Source organism: Copadichromis virginalis, linkage group LG22, assembly GCF_057382275.1.
Source record: "Copadichromis virginalis isolate Kocher_CV1m ecotype Utaka linkage group LG22, C_Virginalis_male_GT1.1, whole genome shotgun sequence".
NCBI lineage: Eukaryota > Metazoa > Chordata > Actinopteri > Cichliformes > Cichlidae > Copadichromis > Copadichromis virginalis.
This window is the reverse complement of record NC_140638.1, coordinates 22033908-22059705: the sequence shown is the minus strand read 5'-3', so window position 1 is coordinate 22059705 and position 25798 is coordinate 22033908. Positions and strand designations below refer to the sequence as shown.

General features: G+C 41.0%; 1 protein-coding gene across 1 annotated transcript; it reads right to left on the bottom strand.

Annotated features, from left to right (window-relative positions):
• Positions 1–374: 374 nt before the first annotated feature.
• LOC146683362 (oxysterol-binding protein-related protein 3-like) lies at positions 375–25787 on the bottom strand. Its single transcript, XM_085446080.1, has 22 exons — positions 25702–25787; positions 15435–15625; positions 14980–15096; positions 12613–12666; positions 12397–12510; positions 12051–12203; positions 11863–11953; positions 11628–11731; positions 10980–11069; positions 10689–10860; positions 10419–10543; positions 10181–10306; positions 9468–9561; positions 8349–8584; positions 7202–7339; positions 6807–6870; positions 6351–6429; positions 6114–6258; positions 5462–5606; positions 5217–5343; positions 2751–2873; positions 375–1274 (listed from the first exon to the last, which is right to left on the bottom strand). The coding sequence occupies exons 2-22, from the start codon at positions 15495–15497 to the stop codon at positions 1178–1180; spliced, it is 2457 nt and encodes an 818-aa protein (XP_085302206.1). The 5' UTR covers positions 15498–15625; positions 25702–25787; the 3' UTR covers positions 375–1177.
• Positions 25788–25798: the final 11 nt, after the last annotated feature.

Here is a 25798-nt window from a genome sequence, read left to right as displayed (position 1 = left end):
GTGTGTGACCAAGCTGCTGACCAGCAGGAGGAGGTCGTAGGCTGTTGTGGCTGTGTACGATTCTTCCGCATGCTAATAAGCCCCCTGTTTATCAAATATATAAATATTAAATTGTCAGCATGTCTTGTTTCTTCAGACTTTATTTATCAAATCAAATAAATGACACAAAATAAGAGTAAAAAGCAGAAAAAGCTAAGCTAAAAACTTTGGCATTGGTAGAGAAGCCTTTCAGGGGTGTAATTCACGTACTCAACTCTGCTGCTCATGCATTTTCCTTACAAATTTAAGTGGAAATAAACAGACTCTCCCACTGTGTAAGATTTATTGCCAAGAAGCATTTGTTGCAACAAAGAAATAATCAACCAAACACACGCTTCTTTACTTTATGTGCCAAGTTTATTTCAATGAGGGGGCATTTTTTTGATGACCATTTGAAGAGACTGGCAGTGAGGCAAACAAGAACCAGTGAGACACCATTACTTGTCCATCCCTTGTAGAGTTAATCTTCTTTCAACATGGAGTGTCATTGCCATTTCCTCAATAAAAAAATTGTGCACAGGATCCCATGACAGGATTGATTATAACAAGGCAGCATACGGACTCCTGTTTATCACAAGAATCTCTAATCGGGCATCAGCTGGAATAATAAGAAATTCTTCGAGTCACGATGTTAACTCGATGGAGCACATGAGCAAGATAAAAAAAAACAACAACATCTGCACAAGTTCCCATCAGCCCCTGACCATCATTTTCTCTCCAGCTAAGAATCATACTGACATCATTAAAACATTTTTAGTCTGAATAAAAGTGCAAAACTGCTACAGCAGCTCCTTGAATGCAGCACTGCAATGAAAAGGCACTTTGGTAAAAGCAGAGATACAGTGAAACATACAGATATGCACCTTTAGTCTACGCTTACATGTAAATTACAGTTACAGGAGTGAAAGCCTAGGAAGAACCATTGGAAAAAAAAGAATACAAAAAACCAAAACACACCAATAAAAGTTCTATAGGTTGTGCTCAGTTCTAAAAGAGGAAGCAGGAAGTGTGGATCCAGGTTACACTGACATGGAACATTACACAGGCAGGTCAGGACACTTTGAGTCTGCCCTCAGTTCAGTTTCATACTTCCCTCTTAATAATAAGTCGACTGCAGACGTTTGGTTAAATCCAAAGTTCACCACAGCACAGGGAAGTCCATTTTGCTGAATCCGGGATCTCTGCGCATCTCCCAGTACGTGTTGTTGCTCACCCAAGTGTCATCCTTAGACTTCCTGTCAGCAAAACACAAATGATCATGAATTAGTATGACTGACAGATACTGACCGACGCACCACAAAATTACAAATAGGAACTACAGATGAAGATAGAAAAATTAGCTCCCCTGTGAACATTTCCCAAATATTATAAAGCATTTCTCCAAACATCCTGGTTTTATTTGGATGCTTACATTACGTTACTTTGCACACAAAAAACATTTTTTAGTCAGTTATAGTAACAGTGTATCCTTTTGCTGGATAACAGCCTGCAGTAATTTCTTGTAGTTTTCAGCTAGTTTCACTCACGTCTCCTGAGCATCATCAGCCCATTTTTCCTTTGGCAAACCTTTAAGCGCCTCCAGATTTGATGGTCTTCTGGCACAGACCTTGGTCTCAAATCACCCCACAGATTTCCAGGGCATCGTGCAGGTCTGTTAATGACATTCACTTTGGTCTTCTGGAGGTACGTCTTCACCGGGAGCAACCCATGTTTTGGGTCATTGTTGTGTTGGAAGACAAAGTGATGACTCAGACATAATTGTGCCGCTGAGGTTTTCTTTCATTATCTTCACATTATCTTCTTCATGATTCCTTCCACCTTGATGAGATTCTCTGTTCCAGAAGCGTCCCCGCAGTATAATATTCACACCAACGTGTTTCACTGTGGGGACACCGTTCTTTGGGCTGTACACCTCTCCCTATGTTCTCCAAATATAAACAGTTTCTTTGGCCAGGATTTGGCAGGATTCTAGCGATTGTCTTCCTTGAGACTACAATTCCCAACTTGATTAAATCATTCATTAGTGTCTTGGCAGTTCCAGGCTCTTTAGATCTCTCACTAGTTTGAGTCTTTTGCTTTCTACCTCTGCCAGGTTAGTTCTGTACTTTGTGGCTCCATTTGAATTTCTTGATACTTCTCACTACAGTTCTTGACACTTGGAAACACTGTGATTACTTTGCTTTGTGAGCAGCAACAATTCTTTAAAGTCTAAACTGATTTCTTTTGTTTTTGACCTGATGCTTTCTCAAGTGACCGCTCAAACCCTTACTGAAGTTTTTATTCTGTGTGTAGGTTGAAAGATAAAGTCAAAATCAAAATTAGGTTAACTCTGAAATGCTCTAAGCTTTGTTTGTGCTATAGCTTAATAAAACGTTCAGTTTTTCAGGGGATTGATCATTTTGACCCTTGTATTTTTTGTTTTTTCCTGAAATAATTATTTTATTGGGTGCAAACAGAAAACTAGTGCATTTAGAAATGCATGTTGAAAATCATTTGCTCTGCTAAAAGGAACATTATGATAAAAACTTTAAATTTCATACAGGAGCTAATAATTTTACCCTCATCTGTACTTTGAGTTACAACAAGCCCAGGATTATGTTGGGAAAAAAAACAAACAACCAAACAACCAACCAAACAAACAAAAAAACAAAACAAACAAACACACACAAACACTGCACACAAAGACCTTACAGACAAGGAAAAGAGCATACTTGAAAAAGCGTGGCTGGTGTGTCATGTTGTTGTCCTGCAGCACTTTCCTCCTCTCCCTCTGGAGCTGCTCTATTCTCTGCTTCTGCTCCTCAGCTCCATCTACATTCCCCTCTTCCAGCAGCCTGGAATAAATATACAGAAACACAGTCAGGGTGGGGATCAGTGCAGATTTGTTCCTGCTGTCTGTCAGTGCCATTCCCAACCTCCACAAAAAAGAAAAACTCCAGCTTTCGTGCAGTTTCGGAAGTGACTTGATGCCGCTGTAACAATATTAACTTCTGAATGATGTCACTTAATAACATAACGTTGGTAGTTAATCACTGGATAGCTGTTACACAACTTTGTAAACCTGCTGGATTCATGTTAATAAAACATTTTCTAGTTACTCAAATTCAAATGAAAGAACAAAGATTTATGTATTTATGTTGACTCACTGAAACATGTCCCTTCTTATAGAGCTATTATACTTATAGAGTTATTCAACTATTCTAGGACAGTAGGAATATATCTTTTGAACAAGTAATTAAAAAAAAAAAAACTTACTATACATTTAAAATATTAGACTGTACATAAAAGATGAACACAACTTCCTGGTCTGAAAAGTAAAGCAAATGCATTTTTAAAAGGCAATGTGCATTCTTTGTAATGGCCAGCAGGGGGAAAATCTATATAGAAGAAAACGTTTCTCGGACTCATTTGTCTGTGAACAATCTGCTAATGTGTTTATACTCAAGATCTCTGGTTTCCAATCTTAGAGAATACAATATGTTGTTGTTTTTGTTGATTATGGTAAGAGTGAAAAAGGAGGATAAAGTAAACAGAAACTCCTTAACACAAACTTCTTCAAAACCTATTGTATACAATACTAAATATGCAAAACTTAATGTACGTTCTCAGTTAAATTTGAACAATACAGTCCAGATAAAAACAAGATGGGAAGCTGAAATAAATAGACACCAGAGGATAGGCAGGAAGAAATATGTGCAGGAGTACACACGATAGCCAACTCCAGACACTAGTAATCGTGGCAAAAATTAGCTTAACACAAGCAAACAAATGTTGGGGAAAATGTCAGCCACATGCTGGTAACCATACCTACAATATGTTGGTATGAGATATTAAAGGCACACAAAAATACCAGAGGGCAGTGAAGGAAGAGAGGAATAATTCCTTTAAAGAAATTGTGTATCACTTTTAAGTGGCTCAAACTTGACCCACCAACGTATTACAGCCACAGCTAGGTCAAGAATAAATAACATAGTCTCTGAGAATTCAACAAGATATATTTATCAAACAGTGGAGGCCAGCTGAGGTGATCCTGACATATTGAACTCATCTGAGTTAACTCTCAGATCCAAAACCACACACACCGATGTATGAACATATGAACTTCTTAATCCGCAGGGTTTAATTTAATGCTAGCCCACCTTTGCAACTATAACAGGTTCAACTCTTCTGGGAAGGCTTTCTACAAGGTTTAGGAGTGTTTATGGGAATTCTTACAAAAGCGCATTTGTGAGCCCAGACGTTGGAAGGCCGGGCTCACGGTCTCTGCTCTAATTCATCCTACAGGTGTTCTATCGAGTTGAGGTCAGGACTGTACCGTCCAGTCAAGTTCTTCCACACCAAACTCGCTCATCACCGTCTTTATGAACTTGGTTTGTGCACTGGTGTGCAGTCATGTTGGAACAGGAAGGGGTCATAAACAAACTGTTCCCACAAAGTTGGCAGCATGAAATTGTCCAGAATATCTCGGTATGCTGAAGCATTAAGAGTTCCTTTGACTGGAAATGAGGGGCTGAGCTCAATGCCCGAAAAACAACCCCCATACCATAAGCCCCCCTCCACCAAACTTGACACAATGCAGTCAGTTTCTCCAGGCAACCACCAGACCTAGACTCATCCATCAGACTGTCAGAGACAGAAGTATGATTCATCAATGCAGAGATCACGTCTCCACTGCCCTAGAGTCCAGTTACTCTATCTGATGATTTGTACTGTGCTTGGTGATGGGTGAGTGAATACTTTTGGCAATATAGTGCATCACATCCAGTTTCAAAACACCAAGTTGTTGACAGCCAAAATAGTCAACGTGAGACCTGAAGACGACGCCTCGGTAATTAATGGATGATTTCATGTTCTATATACAGTCTATGTTTAAAGGACAATCTCTCTCTACAAGCAAGGACATACACAATACTCTTCATCTTTCTGGATCTAGACTAGTATAGCTGTTGCTATGGTTATGTTCATACCTCTGCCTTGTGCTGCTTCACACCACATGGGCAAAGCCAGACTTGGCCCAGAAGCTCATGGAACCAAATGGTCAGATTTTACAGCTTTGAATTTATCTATTGTATAAGACCATCTGTTTTTGTTGTTTATTGTAATCAGGACTAAGAAAACAAACTGAGATTCTCAATGTTACAGTGTGTACACAGGAATGAGAGACAAAGAGTGGCAACCTCTGGTCCGGCCTGAAGCGCGTGTCCGATGGGGGCAGCAGAGGTCTTAAAGCAAGGTCCAGCTCATTTAACTCCACCGCAAACTGGGTGAAGCCGTAGTACTGTTCTTGGTCCACTGGCATTGGATCTAAACACAGACAGACATAAAAACAAGCAGCTCTAATATCATGTTCAGGTCAGTTGTGCGCTTTGACTGAAGCGGTGCAAGACAGTGTGACCGACACTTCCAGCGACTCCTCACTTACTTGCTCTCCAGATACACGTGGCAGACGGTGGCTTCCCTTGAAACACTGCTTCGTTCCATTTTCCAAATATGGAGTGCACCACTTTTCCATCTGAATCTGTAACCACACCCTCTATCTCATTCACTGTAGAGCTCCATGTTCTTGCCTAAAAAGGAAATATTTATATTTCATTTTAAAAAGAAGGACACGATACATATACATTACACCATACAAAAGCAGACATTATTTGTATCATACAAACTATGCACTAAATCCTAAATGAATCCTCTTAAATTTAAAAGAAACTGCAGCATTGTTACTTTTTCTGACATTTATTTTTTTTTACAGGTCAGCTTCTTTTTTGTCCAGTAGATGGTGCTGTTTAAGCTTCTAGCGTTGAAGGAATTTGGCTTACTACTGCTATTATGGCTTTATGTGCAAGAAATGGACATTTGAATGAGCAGTAATTTTATAACAAGCGTGGATCATTTTTACGAGCCTGCTCAGATGATAAGGGAGCTTATAAAAAAAAAAAAATAACATGTTAAAATTACTAATAACAACAGCATGACAGAGAATCACATGTATTTAGCAAAATAATATTACAAACAGTAAGGGGGGGAAAGTTTACTCTAATATTGGTGGCTTACACACAGCATCTTTGTGTACTAACCTTAACAAATGTAATTTTGCACTGGCAGACATTGCTGTTGATGTTTTTGATCGCCATCTCGCCGTAGTGTTCGATCCAACGCTGGCCACTCAGGATGTTATGGATGCAGGATGTCACCTTGTTCCATTCATAATGGTCCCCAAACCTGCAGAAAACACACACATATACACACAATGCACCATTTAGCTTGCACTCATTACACATCCACAACAAAATAGAAAAAAGTAAAGAACCTACGCAGGTAGCGTGACACGGGTGGTTCCCATGGGAACGATTTCCATGGATTTTCCCCAGAATTTATTTTTCCATCGAACATCTGGAGAGAACAATAGAGCATTAAGGGAACAATCTGTAGCTTCTCTGACTACCCAAGGCTGCTCAGTTATTTTTTAACAACGCGCCAGAATGCATCAGAGCTTCCACAAGCTATATTAGTATAATCAATAGAGTCATTTTATAGAGAGCAATGATGCTAAGCAGTTAATTATCACATGATAGGAAGGTACAAGATGATGGTCAAATGAGGTTATTTAGATCGGCTAAGACACTAGTTTCTGCTACATGTAAAATCTACAGCATGCAGCAAACACACAGGAACAAGGTGTGGGAGCTCTGGTGTAATCTGCAAGAAGCCCAGGCAGACAAGAGGGTGGATGTGGGGTGTTTATTCCAAATAATCCCTGCGGGGCTCACCTTGCCAAAAGGTGAAGTTCTTTGAATCAGCATGACATGCTGACACAGGCGGGTGATGACTCACCTGGAAAGTGGGGAGAAAAAGAAAACAATAATGAGGTCCTTTATGAAAAGGTTGGGTCTGTAAGTTGAAAGTTAATTCTTTGCTAGCTATACAACCAATAAAGCATCAGATCACCGCAGGGCACCATTTCACTGCCCTACATTTGTTGCTACTACTAGGCTAGTTTTGTGAAAAGAGTCATAAAGAAAGTGGCATTCATATGTTCCCCTCCACTTTTTGTAAACAGAATCTAATGAAGTTGTCACAAATAATTTGACAGTTGCATTAACTTAGAGATGACAAAGCAGCTGTGTGCAGTCTGAAGAGAATGTGTAAACTTTGTGACTTCTACCTGCTCAGCTATAAACCTGAAGCCCTTATCAGGCCTGTCGCACTCGTACGTCTCTCCCAGGACGGGGTTAAAGGGTTTGCTTCCTGCTCGGTAGTAGGTGGATGCATATGAAGATATTGCAAATGTAGCAACATACACCTGCACAAGGAAGGAAGAAAGGGATGGCTCAGTGAATGACACTTGGTTCCAAACAAGAACAGTAAGATGTTCCCACTCTGTCATTCTATTCAAAAAATAAATATGTCAAAAACACCCTCAGAGTCAGCCACGGGGAAAGCTTGAGCCCCCTCATACACTGGAGCTCAATCAATTTCAAACCCACACTAAGAAGTAAAATAATATTTTTGTTTCCCGTCAGAACATCTTTGTACCTACAACCAACTTCAAAGGTGAGTTTTTGCATGGGTCATATCCCTGTATGGGATGGGTAGCTGCTCTCCTTTTTACATTGCACTCTGATACAAGACCTGATTTGGTTGCAGTTTTAATGAAACAAGATAAAGCAGAAGTTGTCAAATTTCAGCCGACCTTTACATACTTGAGGGCCTGAAAGTCCAATAATTTTCATAGTATGAAGGTCAAATTCAAATTCATTGTTTCACTACAAAAGAAAAAAAACAAAAAGCTGTGAGCAGGGTGGGCTCAGGCAGGAAGCACTCACTATCTTCCATGGAATGAGCCTGTAATTGGTTTCTGCAAAAAATTCACATCCCAGACTATGAAGATAAAACTGTGTATAGGAATTTGTCGGAGAAGAAACTAACAGAGGCAAAATCTGTGTGTGTGTGCATTCATACATGACCCTATTTTAAATATGAATTTGTGTTAAAGGTAATACACCACAGTTTGTATCGTTTTATGTTTTATGTGAGTGACTTCCTTGTAATTAAATATTTATTGACGGCTCCAGAAAAAGTACACATTATACAAAACAAACATCACATTAGCTTCCTGAGGAAGAGCACAGAGCTTATGTCTGCTAGGTGTGTTATTAATATGCCTGTCAGAGGATCTGAACCTCAAACTCTTGTAAAAATAACTCTGTGAATATGACTTTCAAAAGTGTCTCAGGAAAATTAGAACATGCTAATTTGAATGTTTTGCATGTGCCGGTTTGTAGTCCACATGTAAAATATTTCCCACTCACCATGCGCTGGTAGGGGTCTTGAGTCTGATTAGCAGTGTCCAGGAGTTCGCTGTACTCCAGCTCCTCACACAGCTTCTGCAGAGTGTTGAGTGGCTCATTGAGGTGCACGGGCATGGCCACCTTGGACAAGTCCTTGCCTATGTTGTTTCTCAGGATGTTCCACAGGCTCACGCTGTTGGCGGGACAGGGAGAGGGCAGAGTGGAGCGTCGACGAGCCAGCGTCACCACGCTGCTCACTACAGAAGAAATACGATGTCGTAAGAGACAGATTAATATGCATGGCTTTAAAAGACATAAGTGAACACTGATGTTTGCATGGGAGGAGTGTTTTTTTGTTTTGTTTATATGTTAATATGATTATGTATGCAGATTCCAAGTGTATACACGAACTTGTGGAGGACACCAAGAAGACGACCTACAAGGCTGAGTTTGGTGCAAATGGGGAAACTAATAAAAATGGAAAACTGCATTTGGGACTGAATGATTTGATTGCAGGAATGTCGTTCCTTCTGTTTGTGAAAAGATTAAAAACCACAGCTTTCATGCCGGTCACACACTGCATTAAACAACGCTGCACTGAGTTTGTAAACATGTCTGGGAGTCTGTGCCGATTTTCAACACATTTTTGGAACCAAAGATTTATTTCACTGATACTTAGTGATTGTATTAGCTCCAAACTGGTTAAGGATGTACTGAAAATTGTCCACACGAATGCAACATAGGTCACATTTTCAAAGCATAACAAATGTCAGTATCCATATCAATAAAATATCAGTATGAAATCTTACTGTTACTAGGCATCAATAATTTATTTGATGCTGTTACGTCACGGAAAATGTCCCTAGAGGTCCTTTCCTTATTTACACAGTATAATTTTTGCAGATGTTATTACATCGCCAGCACTTCTGGGCCCAAAATTAGTCCCTAAACCACGACAGGGCCTCCACCGTGTTGTACAGATGGCTGTAGACACTCACTGTTGTACCTCTCTCCTCTCCTCCTCACTACATTATGACGATGATTTGAACTACAAATTTCAGATTAGGATTCAGCTTTTCATACACAGTGGGTGTCACAATGACTTCTCACAGATGCACAGCTTGTTGCCTTATTACTTACCGGAGTTGTGCCTCTCACTCCCCCCAGCGTTGCTGTAGGTATCCACGGAAACACTGTCACTGACATCACTTATATACGAGTCATCGTCAGACACCTTGAGATAGGAAATCAATGATGAAAGGTCAGTGAGCCAGCAGGATACTGAATCAAAGGACAAAAGCACACAGATCTAGAAAGCCTCTGCATCATCGGGATAGAGGAGAACATTTTAGGAGTGACATGTTAGTAAAGCTCAGTTAGGCAGTCATTTTTTTAAATCGCATTTGCAGAATTGTCTTTGAGTATTCATTCAACTGGTTGAGAGAAATCTACACTTCTACACCTCCCTCTACCCTGACTTTAAGTTTTAGAAAAACCAACCATGTAACAAAAACAGTGTTGCTGATTTTTTTTGCGTGTGTTTTTAGTTTTACACTATAATTATTTTTTAAATCTCTACACAGAAACTGTTTAATCTGTGTGTGTTTTTCAAGTCATTTCCATAATGTGTGTGTTATGGAACAAAAGCAGACCTACGATTTCTCTGTCATATATAAATGGTTATAATGGTGTCCGATTATGTTAAACGTGGCTAAATATTCAACAAAAACTAACAAACTAATATCTTGGACATGCCAAACTTTTTGTGTGGGAACAACGTTGGAATGAATCAGCTGATCATTTATTGCGTTTTGAACATGGAGATGCAGTTGATCTTGCAGATGATGTCTGACCTCGTTCTCAGAAGAGGAAGAGGACAGGAGGTACTCCTGAGCGTCAAAGAACTCCGTTAAGGACTCTGATCCTTTGCTCTCACTGGAGACCTGGTGCACCAAGGACTGTGGGGCATCTACAGAATCCTGAATTGGATAAAAAGACACCAGGTGAGTATAATCAGACCACTTGTCAGGTATTGTGAGTATTTGTGGTGTAATTCCACAGGACCATAGAATTTGACCCGGTGTCACTCACTGAGGCATAGGCGGTCTTTAGACCGACAACATGCGCAGGCTGGGTGGGCTGCAGGTCAATAGTGTGTCTCAGCCTGTCTCTCTCTGCCACCAGGGAACTAAATGCTGACTTCAGTTTGACGTGGACTGGAGAAAGGCAAATGTCAGAGACGGGAAAATAAGCAGGGACACAGCAAATACTGAGTTGTCATGGAAACAATTTTGTCGTATGGCAGTGAACACACAAAAAAAGCATATTTTTAAATCTACAGTAAACCAGGAAAGGACTCACTGCTGTTGGCTAGTTGGCAGAAGTCCTTTTGCAGATGTGAAGCATCTGCAGGTGATTCTGGGGATTCAGGACAGACTTCTTGGGTGTTTGACTCAGCGGTGGAGAGATTTGGATTGGAGGCATGAAGGCGATAGGACTGGGACTGGGGCTGGGAGGAGATACAGCTTGGAACCTGGCAGTCAAATACAGACAAAAGTGAGACATTACATTCCCTTCTTTCCCACCATTTAATGACTGAACTATATCAAAGCATAAGCAGCAGAGGAAAAAAATAAGAAGCAGGGCGTGAACCTGTAGCGTGGCTTTTGTGTCTTTGCCATTGTTTTTGGACCGCCACCTCCTCGGCCTCTTCTCCTTTTTGGGGATCTCATAAGTAGCTGCCTGTGGCACCACAGACATATTTTGAGGTTGTAACAACATTAGAAGAATTCCAAGATCAGGGTTTCCACCAGTGTTTTCCCATCCCAGCATCCCATCTTGCCTAATGTGACCCTCCGCAGTTTTTTGTTTTTTTTAAAAGACAATGCAATGAATTTACTGTATCCTCCTCCACACCCTTGCCAACTACCAGCTCTAACATTTCTGGTGGAAAGCCTGTATTATTAACATAACAGTTTGTCTTACTAATCTCTTTGAAAAGCAGGTGGACACTACAGCAAACAGCTTTAACTACATTTCCCAAACATAAACTTGTAAATACATTTAGCAATAAAAAGAAGCATTTTTTAATATGTTATTTATCCACCTGTAGGCAAACACCAACTTTTACTGTGAAACTTCAGTGGCTACTAACAACTTAGACCCACCACTTCCTGTCTATGTTCCCCACCAGCATGGTAACTAAGTTGCTTTTGTATTATTGACTTTAATTATATGGGAAACACATTGATTATTATAAAGAACCACTAATGGCAGCTTAATCCGAGTGCCTGTGCTCACTTGTAGTCCACTGATGACTGGAGCTGAGTATGTGCGGTGCAGGACCTCCATGCTCTTCAGCAGCAGGTTCAGTTCCAGCAGATACGACTCACAGTCCTCCAAGTCTGAAAAAGAAAAAAAAAAGAGAAGGTATTATTAGATCAAAGTTGTAGGCACAGAAATAAAAGATTAACTGCACCAAGACATGCTGTGATAGGTAAGAAATAAGAAAGAAGACAGAAACAAACAAACCGACCTTTACAGCACTTGTCCATGTCGTCTGAGGAGTGGAGCCAGGAGTTTATCTTAGACTGGTGGATTGACGCCTGCTTGGTAAGAGTCGCCCTCTATTTGAGATGAATGACAAAGGATGATACACAATTTGCACAACACATCCCCAAGGATGTTTTTTTTTCCTTACACAAGAGGACTGGGGCAACTTACTTTCCTAAGCGATTCATTAAGAGAGGGAGAGGATGTCGCATGGGGGTGGAAGAGATGCTTCTCGTGGGGATACATGCTTATTTCATTCTGCCGAAACAGACGGTGATGACGCAGCTTTGACACCCACTCCTCAAACAGCTCCGGCGACTTCACCTGGAAGCCACAAAGTCAAATTAGCTTGAGGCAAACTTGAAGAACCAAAGCTCCTGCGGGTGTCTTTCTATGAAACACACAAAGGAAATCAAAGAGAAGACCTGCCGAGGTTGAGGCCCTTGCTAGTGAGGATACATCTCAAACAGCAGTAAGAAAAATAACGGGGAATGTAACTAAATGTCTCAAGAGTTACCTTTAGGTGGTAGATGTTGTCTTCCGTATCCAGATCAATGCACATGGCTTTTTTCTTGATTGACATTACAGAGAGACCAACGTCTATGCAGCCATGTAGTTTCCCCTTACTAATCTGTGCAATAAATAAATAAAACACTTTTCACTTGGCATTTAACTTGTGCATAAGTTTGTATATACAGAAGAGAGACAGATGGAGTCATAAAACAATACTTACATCGCTTTCCCGCTTTGCATATCTCATGATGCCTTTCTCCAACAAAAAGTATCTCTATGTTGGAAGAAGATAAATGAATTTGTATTTATTTACAGACGTGCCATGGTCTATTAATTACTGCGTATATAAACCATTAAACACAATGCAGACTGTGGAGATTTGCACAACAGTCCCTTTCAATTCTCTTGAACCTGACATTTAAATTTTATTACTGAAGTGAGATAAGTGACCCAAATGATTAAAGATAATCATCATATATTGACATAAGCAGTTTATGGGAACGCTGCATTTTACAAATGAGAAAGCTACAGTGGGGCAAAAAAGTATTTAGTCAGCCACCGATTGTGCAAGTTCCCCCACCTAAAATGATGACAGAGGTCAGTAATTTGCACCAGAGGTACACTTCAACTGTGAGAGACAGAATGTGAAAAAAAAAATCCATGAATCCACATGGTAGGATTTGTAAAGAATTTATTCGTAAATCAGGGTGGAAAATAAGTATTTGGTCAATAACAAAAATACAACTCAATACTTTGTAACATAACCTTTGTTGGCAATAACAGAGGTCAAACGTTTACTATAGGTCTTTACCAGGTTTGCACACACAGTAGCTGGTATTTTGGCCCATTCCTCCATGCAGATCTTCTCGAGAGCAGTGATGTTTTGGGGCTGTCGCCGAGCAACACAGACTTTCAACTCCCGCCACAGATTTTCTATGGGGTTGAGGTCTGGAGACTGGCTAGGCCACTCCAGGACTTTCAAATGCTTCTTACGGAGCCACTCCTTTGTTGCCCGGGCGGTGTGTTTTGGATCATTGTCATGTTGGAAGACCCAGCCTCGTTTCATCTTCAAAGTTCTCACTGATGGAAGGAGGTTTTGGCTCAAAATCTCACGATACATGGCCCCATTCATTCTGTCCTTAACACGGATCAGTCGTCCTGTCCCCTTGGCAGAAAAACAGCCCCATAGCATGATGTTTCCACCCCCATGCTTCACAGTAGGTATGGTGTCCTTGGGATGCAACTCAGTATTCTTCTTCCTCCAAACACGACGAGTTGAGTTTATACCAAAAAGTTCTACTTTGGTTTCATCTGACCACATGACATTCTCCCAAACCTCTGCTGTATCATCCACGTGCTCTCTGGCAAACTTCAGACGGGCCTGGACATGCACTGGCTTCAGCAGCGGAACACGTCTGACAGTGCGGGATTTGATTCCCTGCCGTTGTAGTGTGTTACTGATGGTGACCTTTGTTACTTTGGTCCCTGCTCTCTGCAGGTCATTCACCAGGTCCCCCCGTGTGGTTCTGGGATCTTTGCTCACCGTTCTCATGATCATTTTGACCCCACGGGATGAGATCTTGCGTGGAGCCCCAGATCGAGGGAGATTATCAGTGGTCTTGTATGTCTTCCATTTTCTGATGATTGCTCCCACAGTTGATTTTTTCACACCAAGCTGCTTGCCTATTGTAGATTCACTCTTCCCAGTCTGGTGCAGGTCTACAATACTTTTCCTGGTGTCCTTCGAAAGCTCTTTGGTCTTGGCCATGGCGGAGTTTGGAGTCTGACTGTTTGAGGCTGTGGACAGGTGTCTTTTATACAGATGATGAGTTCAAACAGGTGCCATTCATACAGGTAACGAGTGGGGGACAGAAAAGCTTCTTACAGAAGACGTTACAGGTCTGTGAGAGCCAGAGATTTTCCTTGTTTGAGGTGACCAAATACTTATTTTCCACCCTAATTTACGAATAAATTCTTTACAAATCCTACCATGTGAATTCATGGATTTTTTTTTCACATTCTGTCTCTCACAGTTGAAGTGTACCTCTGGTGCAAATTACTGACCTCTGTCATCATTTTAAGTGGGGGAACTTGCACAATCGGTGGCTGACTAAATACTTTTTTGCCCCACTGTAAATAAAAGAGTGCGCTGACAGAGCTCAAGGCCTCTTTATCAGGTAAACTATGCTCTGTTAAAGGGGCTGTTCCATCATGTCGCAAGGAAAAAGTTTCCAAGTATGATTACACTCACTGAGATCAGAAGGGGAGGGGGATGAGTCAGGTTTACAGTGTAATCAGCTGGGAGTCAAAAGAATGGAAAGGAGGAAATACAGAGAGCTAAAAAAGTGGAGGAGGAGGAAATGTGGAAACAGCCTGAGGTACAGACAACAAATCAGGATACTAGCACTAGCATCATACTAGTATGCATCATAGAAAGATTACATAAAATGCTGCACTACAACTAACATTTTTAGTCTAAGACTCTTAAATAAAGGATCAACAGCAGTAGCAGAAGGGTTTAAGAGTCTCCTGTAACAACAAGCAGTGCTGCAGTCTGATGCGTTAAGAAGCCAGCAGAGGCCCTCACCTTATGCCAGCCCTTCATGGGCCACTTCCTTCTCTTGAGCAGGAAGCCTCCCTGCTTCTCAGGCTCCTGCATGCTGGCAGGAACCCCCCTGAGCCCTTCCACAATCTCCCAGTTATCCTGCAGGACAACAGGGCAACGAAGCATGAGACAGACAGTGAATGACTGTGTTGTGTGTATACATTTCACTATCACAGCAGAAACACTATGGCTGCAGTTATTGTTCCGCCTGACGAATGTGGCACGCATTTGTAGGAACAATTAAAATTTGGTCACAGTGAACAACCATGAATAAGTGAATCACTTTCAACTGTTTGACAGTGAGACAATGGACACACAGAAACACATTAATAATTTCTCACGTTTTATAGCCTGATGGGCACCACAGTGCGTGATGTTATTAGAATTTAACAAATTAAACATCACACAATAGTAACACATACAGATGTTACACACACCTGGCTGCCGTCATGTTTAGAGGAGCCGCTGCTGTCACTGTGAGTGGGTGATGTTGATGTCATCTTTTTGCGCCTCGACTAATCCTCCACCTACCGCTGTCTTGTATCTCTGGAAACCGTGGCAACAGAGATCACAGACGAGCAGCCAGGAGCATCACGCTGACCTTTGAAGGCCACTGCAACATCCAGCACTGCAGAGAACGGAGAAGGTAGGTTTAAAAAAACAACATGTGAGAGCAACACAGGTTTATTTTAAACACAACAGCAGCACGCAGCATCCATAATCAGGACGAGATAAAAACAGAAGAATCACTGACTCACTGTGCGTCTGTCTGCCTCTGAAATTCCTAAAGTCCAAAGCAGATGTGTTTAAAGGAAGCTAGCCATAAATATCCAAATACAGTCATTTCCATGAGCTCAATATAAATGAATTCACATGGAATCAGACGCAATGAGCTTTACACATACAAAGTCAAATACAGGGAGTGCAGAATTATTAGGCAAGTTGTATTTTTGAGGAATAATTTTATTATTGAACAACAACCATGTTCTCAATGAACCCAAAAAACTCATTAATATCAAAGCTGAATGTTTTTGGAAGTAGTTTGTAGTTTGTTTTTAGTTTTAGCTATTTTAGGGGGATATCTGTGTGTGCAGGTGACTATTACTGTGCATAATTATTAGGCAACTTAACAAAAAACAAATATATACCCATTTCAATTATTTATTTTTACCAGTGAAACCAATATAACATCTCCACATTCACAAATATACATTTCTGACATTCAAAAACAAAACAAAAACAAATCAGTGACCAATATAGCCACCTTGCTTTGCAAGGACACTCAAAAGCCTGCCATCCATGGATTCTGTCAGTGTTTTGATCTGTTCACCATCAACATTGCGTGCAGCAGCAACCACAGCCTCCCAGACACTGTTCAGAGAGGTGTACTGTTTTCCCTCCTTGTAAATCTCACATTTGATGATGGACCACAGGTTCTCAATGGGGTTCAGATCAGGTGAACAAGGTGGCCATGTCATTAGTTTTTCTTCTTTTATACCCTTGCTTGCCAGCCACGCTGTGGAGTACTTGGACGCGTGTGATGGAGCATTGTCCTGCATGAAAATCATGTTTTTCTTGAAGGATGCAGACTTCTTCCTGTACCACTGCTTGAAGAAGGAGTCTTCCAGAAACCGGCAGTAGGACTGGGAGTTGAGCTTGACTTCATCCTCAACCTGAAAAGGCCCCACAAGCTCATCTTTGATGATACCAGCCCAAACCAGTACTCCACCTCCACCTTGCTGGCGTCTGAGTCGGACTGGAGCTCTCTGCCCTTTACCAATCCAGCCACGGGCCCATCCATCTGGCCCGTCAAGACTCACTCTCATTTCATCAGTCCATAAAACCTTAGAAAAATCAGTCTTGAGATATTTCTTGGCCCAGTCTTGACGTTTCAGCTTGTGTGTCTTGTTCAGTGGTGGTCGTCTTTCAACCTTTCTTACCTTGGCCATGTCTCTGAGTATTGCACACCTTGTGCTTTTGGGCACTCCAGTGATGTTGCAGCTCTGAAATATGGCCAAACTGGTGACAAGTGGCATCTTGGCAGCTGCACGCTTGACTTTTCTCAGTTCATGGGCAGTTATTTTGCATAGTTATTAGGCTTTCGAGCCTATACAGCTTGGAGTAAGACAACATGCATGAAGAGGATGATGTGGACAAAATACTCATTTGCCTAATAATTCTGCACTCCCTGTATAAATGAGTCAAAGTAGAACACAAGTGTTATAACCAAAGCCCACTGTTCAAGAAGTGTGTAAAATGAGCAGATAATCATGAGAACAGAGGTACATCGCTTTCCATGTTCTCCTCTTAAACACTGTTAATGTCAAACTGGTTTTCCATTAAAAAAGATAAGATGAGCCCATAATGATAAGGATAGCAATCCATGGAGCATATGAATAGTTCAGGCAGGTGTTTCAAAGTCACGTGTATCACATAGTGTTATGATTTCAATACTGACCAGCAGTGTTGGGGTCATTACTCAATAAAAGTCACACATTACGTCTTAAAAGTAATGCAGTACATTAGGCCTGCACAATAAATCGAAAATTTATTGTCATCGCGATATCAGCCTGTGCGATGGGCCCATCGCAAAAGACGGCGTAAACTGCGATAATTGGATACCTTGAAACGTTTACACACATGCTTTAAAGAATTTACCAATCAAAGAAACCCCTTTACACATTTGACCAGTCAAATAGAGCCCTTCACGGCATTAACCAATCAAATGGATTAGAGGCCCGCCTCCTACGCAGGTTGGGAGCGAACAACGCTGCAGCAACAAGTCAGAGTTGTAATGGCTGAGAGCGAGACACATGACGAGAACGCTACTGACTATGAATTTAAAATAAATAAATAAATAAATAAATAGTACCTCGCTTATTTGGAGGTACTTTGGATTTGATAAAGACGACGTTCTCCAAACACAGGTACTCTGCAAAACTTGCCGAACACTCGTGGCAACCACCAGAGGAAACATGACTAATCTCCACCATCATCTTCAATACAACCACAGAGAACTGTTTGAAGAGTTCCAGAAAGACGGGGCTAGCTAATGTTGCTAATGTTAAGCCAAAGAGCACAGCAGTCCAACAGCCGACTCTGTATCCGAGTTTTTCAAGTGGAACTCCTTATGAGAAAACGTCGAAGCAGTACAAAGAAATAACAGAGGCCATTACACATTTTTTGACAAAGACATGATGCCTATAAATACAGTTAGCAGAGAGGGCTTCACCAGTCTGATACAGAAAGTGGACCAGAGATACCACGCCCCCTCACAAAACTACTTTTCCCATGTCGCCATTCCACAAATGTACGAAACATGCCGCAAGACCGTCATGTTTGAACTGAGCCAAACTGAAAACTACGCAAGCACTACAGTAAAGTTTCCTCTCCAGTTTCGACTTGCATCATAACTACTTGGTGAGTGAACAACTGAATGAACAACTGCATTGAGATAATTTTCAGTATAATTTAAGTTATGTTAAAGTGCACTTTGTTGTTACATTGCTAATACAGCAGCTTTCTTTAAATAAAACTGTTGCAGTAAAACGGAAATTATGTATTTGTTTTTTTTGTTTTTTTTGTTATTTATTTTATCGCAAGTCATATCGTTATCGCGATATTGATCACAGTTATCGCGCATCGCAGGTTTTCCTAATATCGTGCAGCCCTACAGCACATTATCTAATTGCTCATCACAGAGGAATTATTTTCTTATTAGTCTGTAAAAATGCCCTGAAACACACCAGCACCTGTAAACAATATAAGCCTATAGGCTACAGTCTCACACGCCAACACAAACTCTAACCTATCCTAAGGTGGACACACATATGAGCTCTCTTTTAGTTTTGAACAAAAGTCAACAGCACAAAGATAAAAGCTGAAGCAGTGTTAGCAGTACAATGCAGTCGTTTTTGTCATGGACGCAGTTTCCACTTTACCATCAGCCTCTCGTCCTTTTGTGCAGTAAAAATAAAAGTAATGTTCACGTCTCCACTCCTCAACAGCTTTACCACAGTACCGCTCCACTGTTTTCCTCCTCCCGCATACAAACTGAAATCAGCTGCTTGTAGCACAAGTGCACAGGAAGAAAAACAAGATTGTTTGATTGATGTTTTTTTTTTTTCTATCCGCCTGGACAACTGAAGAACTGACACAAGTAATAGCATAATTGTAACTGTAATGTAATTAATGTGTTACATTACTGCGTTACTGAAAATGTAATGTGATTACAGTACCCCCAAACACTGTTGGCCAACAGGTCTAAGTATCCTGTATAGTGTATGACATCAGTTTCAGCCAAACATTTGTTTAAACTGCTCTAAACCCTAAATTTTAGGAGGTTTTTCTCTTGGTTCTGTATGATGTCACTGAGAGTGGATATCCTTAATAAACTCATTTGTGGCACACAGCAGTAGCTCTGAGCACAGAAGCCTGACAATGTTTCCAATGTTTCCATGTGAAGTTGGCTTCAAGGGAAGGTAAGAGTATAAATAAATGTGTCAATGACACAAAGCTACTCCCTCATCTGCCTTCACTCGCTTGTGAACTTCAGTGACATCCCATTCTTAATCTACAGGGTTTAATATTATGTCAGCTCATCCTTTGCAGCTATAACAGCTTCAGCTCTTCTGGGAAGGCTTTCCAAGGTGTTGGAGCGTTTATGGGTATTTCAGAGTATTCTTCCAGAAGCGCATTTATGATGTTGGACGAGAAGGCCTGGCTCGCAGTTTCATTCCAAAGGTGTTCTATCAGGTCGAGGTCAATCAAGTCCAGGCCAGGCAAGTTCTTCCACAAGAAACTCGCTCATCCATATCTTTCTGGACCTTGCACTAAAAGTTGGCTGTGGAATATTTAGTAGTGAGGAAATTTCGCAAGTGGCATCCTATCACGGTACCACACTGGAATGAGCTCCTGAGAGCGACCCGCTCTTTCACAAATATTTGTAGAAGCAGTCTGCGTGCCTCGGTGCTTGATTTTATACACCCGTGGGAAAGGACATGATTGGAAGACCTGAATTCAAGGATTTGGACTGGTGACTGAATATTTTTCACAGCCACTATGTCTCCAATCTAGTAATTGTAAAACAAAATAAATAAAAAGGAGACCTAGTTTTGCATGACAGGTTTAAGGAGTTTTTCCTGATGCCTTAAATGTACACACCAACGCTCCATGTGATGCAACATTCATTCGTCTCCTCACCTCAAATGGCATGCTCCAACCTTGCTGTGCTTGTATCTGTGCGTTAATGGCACTCCCTTTTTGCACAGCCCTCTCTTTCTGTGGAAGTACACTGTGCATGTGACAGGAAAGGGAATGCCTCTGAGGTTTGCGTGTGACCGAATGTATGCAAATGGGTGTAATTGTTTGGATTTGCTGCTAGCTGCAAACTGAGAAAGCTCTGGTGGTTTATGAGCGTGTGTGTAGTCTGTGGTTCCCCTTGCTTGCAGTCAGTCCCATGCTCAGGACGTGAGTCATCAACAGGAAAGAATGCGCACCGCACCGCGCTTCGATACCCCCGGCACACCAAAACACAAGGCTAGCGACAGTAAACACACGGCTAAAAGCAGAATGAAGCACATGGACGGCCCACTTACTTCACAGCTACTGCACAGGCTAAAGGGTCAGACAACATATCTAAGCAGCCCTCAGATTATAAACTCAGGGAGCTCAGTTTAGCTCATCAAGCTGTTCTGTTTGCAATTTTCAGGCTGCGACATGTCTGGCATCTTGAGCTGCATTAGAAGCTTCACAGAAATATGTTATGAATTTACTGCACAGCTCAACAGCATACCACAGCGATGTAAATACATCTGTATGTAGTGTAAACAACAAAAGATTAATGCAATCATACAACATTGCATTTACATATAATGTAGGAGCTCAGGGCCTCAACAGTAAGTTTACAACATCTGAGGCTCACTGAAAAGCTACATGCAAAATATGTGGCGATTATGAATGAAGAATTATCAAGTACCACTTGAACAAACATGGTTAACATTGCCTCCCTCCCATTCCTGTCATTTTGTTTTCCTTTCATATATGTCAGCAGAAACTCACATTTCTCAGAGCAAAACCACAGCAATTGCTGTGCATTAGTTTATCAGCTACGGAGGCCTTTCTGGCTTCTATGAGACGAGTCCCTGAACACCCCACCGGGTGCTCTACTTAGCTCAGCTGACTGATTACCGTAGGACTGTATCTCACCAAGGCCTCTGCACTGTAAGACTAGAAGTGCTGGGGTTTTACCTTCAGTCTTATGTAATGTGAGTCAATCATTAATGGCCCAACACCTTGTAAGTGATCTCACAAGATGGAAACAGGTCATTCTCATGGTAAGGGCCAACGCTGCTGAGTCACAAGGGCTTAATGGGGGAATAAAAGGTTTAAAGGAGATGTAAAAGTGACTCTTTTTTTTCCCTGTGGGTAAGAATTTGTCATTTTGTGAAGAGATGAAACAAACGCAAATGGAAAATGTGTTTAGACTCTAGACACTGAGCAGCGCAAGAGCTGCTTGGGCTAACAACAATAAATGAATATAACTCTGATATGTTCTTCGTTTGTCATATTGTGGATTTTCTGCACACTGCACTTCAGTAAAAAGTACCTACAAGGCCCAGAATGACAACAGTTTATCCCCTAAACTTCAAGACTGGACTTTAAAGCAGCTTTTAGTTGAGCACACACACACACAGATTCAACAGACAAAAGTCAGACGTGTAAATACAAGAGCGGATTATTCTTCTTGTAGCCATTTTCACAGACTTTACCTAAAAGATAGATGCAGTCAAGGTCAAGTTACCCACTGATTAGTGAAGTCTTATTATGAAACCTGCAGAGGGCACTGAGGGAGAGGACTTATCATCCTTTTTATACTCTAATGGGGGACAGACATTACAGAAGGTGAATGGTGCATTCAATACAACCTGAAACTAATGACTGAGACCATAAACTGAGTAAGAACGTGCTTACAAAGATCACAGTTTAAAGGCCTGATTACAACTTAAAGAGTTATCATTTATTCTGTCTTTCTTGACTTCAAATAGGCTAAAAAATATTTTTTTAAACCGCAAACATTTTGTAACACTGCAGCACTCTTCCTCTCACATACCGCTGTGTTGCTTTCAATTTGTATTGTGTGTTTAATGTGTTCATATTTTTCCCCATTGCATACTTTCAAATTCCTTTCCTTGGCAACTCTGCTGCCAGTACACTTTGAATTTAGCAAATGACCATGACCTGGTAATTGAATTCAGATAATGGGAAGATCCTGTGGGTATGTTGAACTTTCCAGTGCATGGCTCAGGAGAGCTGAGGGTCATATAGTCTTTTACAGAATAATACTTCTTTCTGAAACCAGAAGAATCGCCTCCTAATGGACATTAAATAAAATCCAAGTTTAAGACATCTCCATCGGCTTGATTTTTCAGACCCGAAAGCTACGTTCATCTTTGATATGCAGCCTATGCTTTTCCCATTCAAGACTCACCAGATGCCCACAAGATTACAAAGCTTGCGTTCATTCAAAGTATTCCTGAAGAATTCCAAGTATGCTTTTACAGCCATAATATGAAGACCACAGGAATGTCCTCTCTTTTAATTTGAACATGACTACAGGCAACACAGTGATTGCTCACTGGTTTCAGGCTGAAGCCTGAGAAATTGTAAGGCTGGAGTTTCCAGTTCTGGCATGGCAAACACACAGACCATGACTTACCAGCCAATCCATCTGCTTTCAACCACAAACTCTTGCAACAACTGGACTGCAAAAAACCCAACAGTCCACATCATTTTCATATCTGCTCTCCATTTTTACCTGACTGACTCACAAAGCAATGACGAATTACTGGTCAGAATCACTGGGTTGAAGCAGTGCATGATCCTGTTATTACCAAACAGAAAGATTTTCACTTTTTGCAGGTTTCATCTAGCCATTTCAGACATCAATACCCCAAATTCTGTGACAAAAATAAACCCATGTGTGACAGCACACGGTGTGATCAGATGGTGGCAGCAGCACAGTTTATCTGACCTTTGACATCAAGTGTGCATGACTGATAGCACTGAAAGAAATACAGTGCCCATTTTCTTTGTGCCGTTAGAGAAAAAACAAAAAACACATGTGGGTATGAGCGAGTGATCAAAGATACACATAGCAGCCCCAATATGTCACTCAGCAGTCACTGATTATTTCTCATGTGCAGCTAAACAGCATGCACTTAGATTCCTGACCAGTGTATTTATAAAGGCTACATCACAAAAGATGTCTCTCTGTCTGCTTCCTGCTGAGACAAGAGACACTTTGTGTTGCTGCTTCAATCACTGGTTGCTATGGATACAAAAAAAAAAAGAGAGGCAAAGCCAAGAATAAAGTTTGTTGATTCTTTATGAAAAATCTGAGGGACATAAAACACCAAACTATTTATAGAACATGTGGTGTTAAAAGCAGAAAAAGATTTCACACTAGTCTCTGTGCTGACCAGCTGGCTGGCATGGAAGTAAGACATAAGATCCTTTAACTTCATATAACCACAGGTGGGCTATTCTCAGACCAACCACTTGGTGTGTTAGTCTAACAAGAGTCTTCTGTATTTACCAGCTTTAAAGTGGGTGTTACAGAAAGGAGAAAGTGACACAGAGATAACTCAGCGAGTCACGTAGGCCTGGCTAGATGTTTGCACCCAAAATGTTGCAGCAGGGACAAAAAAACCTAACATTTTAGCTGGACAGGAATCAGCTGATTGACAGACTTAAAACCGACTCCCTTAGAGCAATAATCCTCTGGCCTGAGATCCTGTGCCAGGAGAGCAGACTGGAACAGAATCACTTGTAGTGGGAAATTAATATCTTGCACAAGGGCACTTCACCAAGGCAGACGCATGCCAACAAATGGGTTTGAAAACAGATTGCCGCATTTATGGACACTCTCTTGCTGCTAATACTCTGCCTAGGGCCTGAGGAATTACTATTTTTATGCATTAACCAGCCGGCTATTTCTGAGATTAACAGATTAGATCTCTAAATGCCAGAAACATCCCAAATTCCCCAACGAACAGGGTGCCATTTTTAAATGCTGTGTTTTGCCCAACTAACCTTAAGTTAGAAAAGCTGGCATTTGTGCTAATAAACTGGTTTGAAAACATTCATGAATCTGATAAATTATGAACTTTTCAAATAAGTCATCTGCCCAGCAGTTTTGCCAAACAGCCACTGAAAGTAAATCATTTAGAGGTTTTTCTGTTCATATACTCTCTAAATGTGGGTCAATATCGATGCTTAAAATAACAATAACCAATGATCACATATCGGTACTGGCTGATATATTAGCCTTGTTGACAGATATTTTTTTATTTTATCAGCAAGATAAAATTACATGTACCATTACCATTAATCTATTATGTTACAACAACAATCAAAATATGTAGTTCCCTCTTCCTCTCACCCCCAACCCATCACAGCAGGCTGTCCCTCCCTAAACCTGGTTCTGCTGGAAGATTATTCCTGTTAAAGGGGAGTTTTTCCAACGCTGTCACCAAGTGCTTGCTCATAGGGGGTTGTCTGATTGTTGGGGTTTGTTTCTAATGTTGTAGGGTCTTTAACTTACAATATAAAGCATAAAGTATTATTTAAAAAAAACTGAATCAACCATTTTTATCAATTTCAGTATTTCAGCTCTTCATCGTGCTACCATTGAATATTCAGCAAGCACAAAATTCATGTGAAAAAACAGATCAACGTAAAAAAAAAACATCAGAACAAACCTGATGTTAGACATGTTAACAAAAACCTTCAGGGCTGTGGTTGTGTTTACATTAGCTTGAATGTTGCTCTGGCACTGTGTACCCACAGCCAAACTGTGAATGGCTCAGCCATCGTCACTCGTGCTTAAAATCATCTTGTCTGGGCTAGATGGTGCATGGTCTAGTTGTTCTACAGTAAAAACGAAAGAGGGTCATGAATTATGGTGAGTAAACAACAATTATTTTCATTATTAAATAATTGCCAGGTTATTTGGCCAGGTTGTTTTTAATATGAAAAAGAGGTTTATGTCGGGTTTGGGGGGGTGTTGTTTTTTGTTTTTTTGAAAAGTATGTGTAATATCCAGTGTTGGTTCAATTAAAGTTATCAAATAAATAAAAGATTTTATTAAACCATGGATTAAATCTCAGCTTCACTACAATGTAAATATCGGATATAATCAAGCTGAATAAAGTAAATGAATAAATACATATTTTGATGACACTGATGTCAGAGAAGCAGCCAGTGCGGATTGGTTACACGAAGCATGCATTCATGAGGACAGGACTCCATGGGAACTGGGAACCACAGGTGTCCCGTCTAAGTGCACCAAAAGGCAATGCTCGGCTCCTGCTGCCAGCACAGCAACACAAAGTTGTCAGGGTAAACAAAAATTACCAAGATATCCCATGCGCTCGAAACACCCCCCGCCCCTATAAAAATACCCGCTATAAGTCGATCCTTACACGTCTATTAAGAACCTGATGTCTGGAGGTGCCCATTAATAATTCTATCGAAAGCGATACTTTTAACGTGAGCACCGAAACACTCACCGACAGCCGCCACGAGAACGCTGCCCAGCGCTTAATGCCAGCGGAAGCTAAACAACTATAGAAAAAAACACACGAATAAATTCACTCGAGAGAAAGCGAAAATAATAATAATAATTCAAAAAGACATGCTTACGTTTCCGTGGGGAAAGCTAGTGCATCTTCTCCCGGTAGTAGCAAGCAGCCAGCAGCCTCGTTTTACTGCCAGAGTGTCGCGGGTGAGGAGGGGCCGC

What these genes read in the sequence shown, in the direction of transcription:
- LOC146683362 (XM_085446080.1), bottom strand. Translation starts at nt 15,497, where the DNA reads ATGACATCAACATCACCCACTCACAGTGACAGCAGCGGCTCCTCTAAA. An exon ending in GAGTGAGAGGCACAACTCCG is followed by an intron (nt 8,585 to 9,467) that starts GTAAGTAATAAG and finishes TTTCTTCTGTAG; the next exon opens with TGAGCAGCGTGGTGACGCTG. An exon ending in AAGACCCCTACCAGCGCATG is followed by an intron (nt 7,340 to 8,348) that starts GTGAGTGGGAAA and finishes TTCCTTGTGCAG; the next exon opens with GTGTATGTTGCTACATTTGC.